The sequence below is a fragment of the Anguilla rostrata genome, chromosome 18 (genome assembly GCF_018555375.3).
Source record: "Anguilla rostrata isolate EN2019 chromosome 18, ASM1855537v3, whole genome shotgun sequence".
NCBI lineage: Eukaryota > Metazoa > Chordata > Actinopteri > Anguilliformes > Anguillidae > Anguilla > Anguilla rostrata.
The window spans coordinates 4823715-4829816 of record NC_057950.1 but is presented as its reverse complement, the minus strand read 5'-3'; the positions used below and the strand labels follow the sequence as shown (position 1 = coordinate 4829816).

The window sequence follows — 6102 nt, the reverse complement described above, 5'->3', positions numbered from 1 at the left end:
GGGAACGTAAACAGCCAATGCGATAGAGAGGTGCAGAGTTTTGACCTTCTTCAACTTGCGTACTTTTTTTTTTTTTTTTTTTTAACAACTTAAATCCTAATTGATGAACTTGCTTCTTGCCGACATAAACGAATCCATTGAGCAAAGGGAGGGAGAGAGAGAGAGAAAAAAAGGGAAACGGGGGGGGGAGAAGAGAAAATAAGACGTTTTTAAGCGAAGCCCCTGCTGACTCACAAAGCTAATTAAAAAAACAGGCAATGAAAGAGACGCACTGGGGGTCCTGCATGCTAAACTCCGTTAACGCGCAGGAGAGCGAGTCTCAGCCTCACGCCTCCTCCCCGTCTGGCCAATCAGGCCCCAAAAAGTCACAAACATCTAAACGCTGCGTCTGACCTACAGCTGCAAATCTTAGTTAAAAAAAAAACCTCTTTCCTCCCCCCTCACCCCCCCCGCTCGGGATATAGAGAGCAGGAGGCTCACCTCCACGTCCTTGTACTTGTCCCGCAGGTCCAGGAGCCGGTGGTAGGCCTTGATGGCCTCGCCGAACTGGCCGACGTCGATGCAGACGACGATGAAGTTCTCCAGATCTGCCAGTGCTCGTAGTTACACTTGAGCGCCTCCTGCAGGGTGCGGAAGGCCTTGTTCCTGTTTGGGGAGGGGGGAGGGGGGGGGGGTAATAGACGAAAAACGATAACCCCTCTTGCGGTTAAAAACCACTCAGAGCAAGATAATCACAACAGTCTTAAAGGGCCCCAGGCAGTCCTTTAAAAGTTTGCCGGTGGTTTACATCAGCGATCCTCACTAGACTTGCGTCTTAACTGAAGCCTGAAACTTAGTTAACATTTTTCCTGTTCGAAAAAAAGTCAGTTTGTATTTAAATACACCGTAAACCTCGGGGGGGGGGGGAAACGTCTGGCGAAGGGCCCACACGACGCTGTCTCGTGAATATCTGACGTGTTGGACCGTACCTTTTTCTCCACACACGTTTCTTTTTTTTTCTTTTTTTCCCGCCTTCCCTCATAAAAATCACCCCTTAACGCAGTCAGACTAAAACATCCCAGACATCCCCCCTGCAGCCCCCTCAGCGCTACCTGAGCACAGAACACCTGCTCGGGGACCCTTCGGAGGGAGGCAGCGGCAGAATTAGCAGCGCTAACAGGGTTTTAATGGGAGCTCCCAGTTTAATTTCAGGCTCGAAAGCACCTGGATGATTTGAACGGATCCGAGGGGCCAGTTTCCCGGAATAAAAAAAAAAAATAAAAAAACATGACAAGAGTCTGGAGTAAGATCCCTGCCAGGAAGCTCCTCCTGTTTTCAGGGGAAATAACCAAACCTGGCCAAAAAAAAAAAAAAAACCAACTGTTTTGTGGGATGGTTCTAATAAACTTGTGCCTAGTGAGTGTTGTTAATGCAGGGAGGGCATGGGCGGGGGGGAGGATGAAGGGGGGGGCGGGGTCCACCAGTAAATGCAGGTGGGTGCCTTTAAATTCACGTGTCCAATGAGGAATTCTGAGTGTTTCTCCTGCAGCGCTTGAGAAGAACAAAATCCCATGTCTGGGACGGAATCAGATCCATCAGCTCTCCTGACACCCAAATGTCTTATCGAGCTTACACCCCGTGCACCTGCGTCTAACCCCAACAGCGACCCTCGCCCCTCCCAAAACTGCTAATTCCACATCCCTTCAGCAGACCAGAGGAGGGGGCGCAGGGGCGGGGGCGGGGGGGGGGGGTGTAAAGACAGAGACACTCTACTGGCTGCTTGGGTTACCTTGCGAGCCCAACAGCAACGACGCAAGCGAGATTCAAACTTCCTTATCCCTGCCCAGACCCCGCCCCCCCACTCCATCTGCAGCCAATCAGGAGGCAGGGACGCCACTCACTTCTGCTGCAGTCGGATGTAGGCGGTGGAGAGGTTGTTCCAGGCTTCCGCGTTCTGCAGGAATGGACAGAATTTTATGGTTTTATTTACTTTCTTGCACAAGCAAGCGAGCATGCAGTGGTTTTAGATCAGGTACCCATAGCAAGAGAGAGCACTAGGAAATAGTGCACATACGTGCTGTATAACTTATTAAACTGAAGGGGAGGCCTATAAAAGGACTACAATACAAATATTACTCTCCTACCCAGAGCGCACCATAAAAATGCGAGAAAGGGGAGAGGATGAAGAGAGGCAGGGGAAGAGAAGAGATGGAGGGGGGGACGAGAGAGGGGGGGAGAGGGAGAGGGTGGAGGGAGACAGAGAGAGAAGTAACCGCAGAGAGAGTAGTGACATAATCATTACTTAAGTCACATGACCACCTCCAACAAAGTTGGTATTCATTGACCGTTTTGGTTTATATTTTATGTAAATGGCTGCTATGGCACTACTAAAGCATGCCTATGTGAGGTCATGGCAATAAAGCACACCTGAATTTCAATATGAATCTGAGTGTGAGAGAGGGAAATGGGGGAAAGGAAACGAGAGAGAGAGAAACAGAGAGAGAGAGAGAGAGAGAGAGACAGAGACAGAGAGAGAGAGAGAGAGACAGAGACAGAGAGAGAGAGAGAGAGAGAGAGACAGAGACAGACAGAGAGAGAGAGAGAGAGAGAGAGAGAGAGAGAGACAGAGAGAGACAGAGAGAGAGAGAGAGACAGAGAGACAGAGAGAGAGAGAGACAGAGACAGACAGAGAGAGAGTGACAGACAGAGAGATAGACAGAGACAGACAGAGAGAGAGAGAGAGAGAGATAGACAGAGAGAGAGAGAGAGAGACAGAGACAGACAGAGAAAGAGAGACAGAGGAAAAAGAGAGAGTGAGAGAGAAACAGAGACAGAGACAGAGAGACAGAGAGAGAGAGACAGAGAGAGAGAGAGAGAGACAGAGACAGACAGAGAGAGAGAGACAGAGGAAAAAGAGAGACTGAGAGAAAGAGAAAGAGAGCGATGCCCACAGCCCTGCCATGTGTTCAGCATTCCGGTCATGAGCCCCGCCAGCAGCTCCCGTTACTGATTGGGTGAGTAACACGGCAGGAGCCCGTGGGGAAGCAGTTCCGGATGGTTCTACTCTGAGTAACTTCACTGAGGAGGTAAGCAGGGGTGGAGGGGGGTGTGCCATTTCCCCACATCCCCCTAGCCGTGACATCCCCTTAAATCAGAGAGAAGGGGGAGGGGCCAGGGGAAGGGGGCGTGGCCAGGGAAAGGGGCTGCGTCTTGCGTTACCGCCACATTCCACAGCAGCCGCGTCACGGGAGCCTTCCGTGGCGTTGGTCACCCTCGCGCCCCCCTCGCCCTCCAGCCCCCCCCCAGCCCCCCACCCCCCAGAAGGAGGGCAGCAGACGGCGGCGGCGGCGTGACTTACGTCCGGCTCCAGCCCCACACATCTCTGGAAGGCCCTGGCGGCGCCCTCGTAGCCCTCCAGCGCGAGGTAGGCACAGCCCAGAGAGAACCACACACCGAGCTGGGGGGGGGGGAGGGGGGGCACACAGGGAGAGAGAGGGTCACGCCGGGGTGTCCGGTTTCCTGTAGAACCAGTAACTGATCGCCCCCCCCCCCCCCCCCCCCACCCCCCACTCCTATCACAACATACACGACCTTCACACCCCCCCCCCCCCACCCCCCCAAAGCCCCCAGCAGGCCCCGCCGGCCTCGGCCCCCTCGCACAGTTGAGCCCGGGTACTCCGCTAACGCCAGCGTGCCACGCAGGAGCGCGCCCGGGCCTGGTGCCACGCGGCAGCTCTCCGGCGTCGAGGGCGTTTCCATGGCACCCAGGCGTGCGCCGGCCAACGGACCCGCCAGATGTTTCCCCCGCACCCTCCCCCCCGATCTTACACAGCAGGCGCCCGTGTCCAATATGACCCCCCCATCACCCCCCTGCCCCATCCCTTCCTCCACATTCCATGGGTCTGGGGCTCTGCAACGTCTGGGGCAGATGTGCCCCCATTTACCGGCTGCCCCCCTCTGCCGCCCCATCCCCACCCCTCGCTGGAAGGTCTGTCTTCCAGAAGTATCCAAATCCTGACAGGTGCCACGCAGGAGACGCGGGGCACAGAGAGTGGGGGGGGGGGGGGGGGGTTGGCGGTGTTCCATCTCGCTTGCACCGGGGGGAGGTTTGGTTTGGGAGACAGCCAGCCAGCCCGCCCCCCCGCCCGCCCGCCACACAGAGTGAGTGACAGCGCAAGCGAGTGACTGACGCAGATCAGTAAAAGTGTCAGCCTCCCCCCCCCCTACCCCCGCCCACCCCCAACACCCCCATCCCTGGCATCCCTCACGTCTCTGTTAAACTGGACAGCGCCTTTCCCCCCGCGATGGAGACCTCAATCATCGCCGTGAAAGGCTGTGACAGCTCTTCCCCCGAATCGCCATTTTCTCTCCCGTCTCTTTAAGACGCAGCGCTAGCGGCTCACCGCTAGCAAACTGGGGCAGCCAGCGGTGCGTCGTCTCTCAGCTTCCAGCGCCATCGAAAACCAGCGGGCCATTAAGGGAAGTTATATGGAAAACAAACTCTGCTTTTACTGCGGGGGCAACCTGAGAGAGTATATCAGGGGGCGCAAACGGACAGGCGCTTCCTCTCGGGGTATTCCACGGGGCAAATTAACACCAGCAGGGGGTGGGGGGGGGTATGGTGGTTAAGGAAAGGGAGAAGGAGTCCCCCCCCTCCCCTCCCCTCCCCTGGCCTGCAAGGGGAGCCCGATTCTGGAGGCCAATTCCACTCGCCCAAGGAAAAGGTAGAATACACTACTCGTCATCTCGTTCTCATTCGATCCAGTTTAAAAAATAAGTAAATAACAAAATAAAAATCCTTCAGAACCTGTCAAAACATTCTCAGAAAGTTCTAGACCAACATTCTTATTTTCCTTTTCCGTCCTTAATTTGCATTCAAGTATAGAGGCTGCTCAGTCCTATTCGCAGGAAGGAAGAAGCTTAAATGCTGAAATACTGGGCACTCCCCCGCAAACAACTTTTAAATGCACATTCACCATTTCGACAGGAAAGTTTTTGTTTCCTAGAGAAAACATATAAAATGAAAACAACAACAAAGCATTCACCCCAAACTACTCGCCCTGACCCGGTCACTGTCTCTGTCCCCGTCCGGCAGGCTTTGGGGAACGGCACGAGCGGCGCGGAGGAAGGCCTTGCGCGTGCTAACAGTCGCGTTAGCCGCGTGCTAACAGTCGCGTTAGCCGCATGCTAACGGTCGCGTTAGCCGCGTGCTAACAGTCGCGTTAGCCGCGTGCTAACAGTCGCGTTAGCCGCGTGCTAACAGTCGCGTAAGCCGCGTGGTAGTCGCGTGCTAACAGTCTTCGCTCAAGACTTCCAGCGCAGAGGGAGACAGGGGTTACACACACAGCCGCTCCACCAGAGAGGCCCTTCGAGCCCAGGCTGACAGGACGGGGGTGTGAAAGGGGCTCGGCGGGGCGGGGGGCGGCCGCACGGCGCTTACGTAACGCCGCGTGGCACGGCGCGGGGGGCTCTTCTGCCCGGCAACAGAATCCGAGACGGCCAGCAATTAAGGGCCCCCTCCCTCGCGACTCTGCGAAAACAGCTAAAATAATCAGGGGAGGGTGGGGAGCCCTCAAACTGGCAGGGGCCGGGATCGCCGTTCCGCCATTTCCCGCCAAAAAAGATTTACGGGCGGACGGACGGACGGCGGGCCCAGCGAAAGCTTTACGGCGAAGGGCCCAGGCTGAGGCGCGGTCAGGGCCCACCGTTTACACGAAAGTAAAACCCCCAAAACTGCCTCCCCCCCCCCCCCCCCCTTTAGAAAAACAGAAGCCCCGAAACACAAATCAAGTGCTTGACCCCTCTGAGTAACCCCTCTGCCCCGGCCCGGTGCCCCCGGAGCCACACACAGAGGCGACACGTTGCACTGAAATTTGGGAAAGGGGGTCTTTTTGCTGAGGTGCACACAGGGATCAGGCCATTTAGGGATTTTTGCGCCAGCTCTTGCTCTTAATTATTTAATCAGCCCTTTATTATTTAATTAGCATTTATTTGATCAGACATTTTGCACGAGGTTATGAGCTATAGCTGCAGAGTACACATGCGCCCTTGGTGACAATATTGAGTGATCCAGCACTGGTGGTACATACAGCCATTTAGAAAACTAAGCCAGGACAATCAGTT

The 6102-nt window shown here is 55.2% G+C and overlaps 1 protein-coding gene across 1 annotated transcript in view; it reads right to left on the bottom strand.

Moving 5' to 3' along the window:
- ttc27 (tetratricopeptide repeat domain 27) overlaps positions 1-6102 on the bottom strand; it is a 102395-nt gene that overhangs the window by 15165 nt on the left and 81128 nt on the right. Inside the window, exons 14-15 of the mRNA XM_064318121.1 lie at positions 3338-3436; positions 1881-1933 (exon numbers count right to left, since the gene is read on the bottom strand). Coding sequence (XP_064174191.1) covers positions 1881-1933; positions 3338-3436 — 152 coding nt within the window. The remainder of the gene's footprint in view (positions 1-1880; positions 1934-3337; positions 3437-6102) is intronic.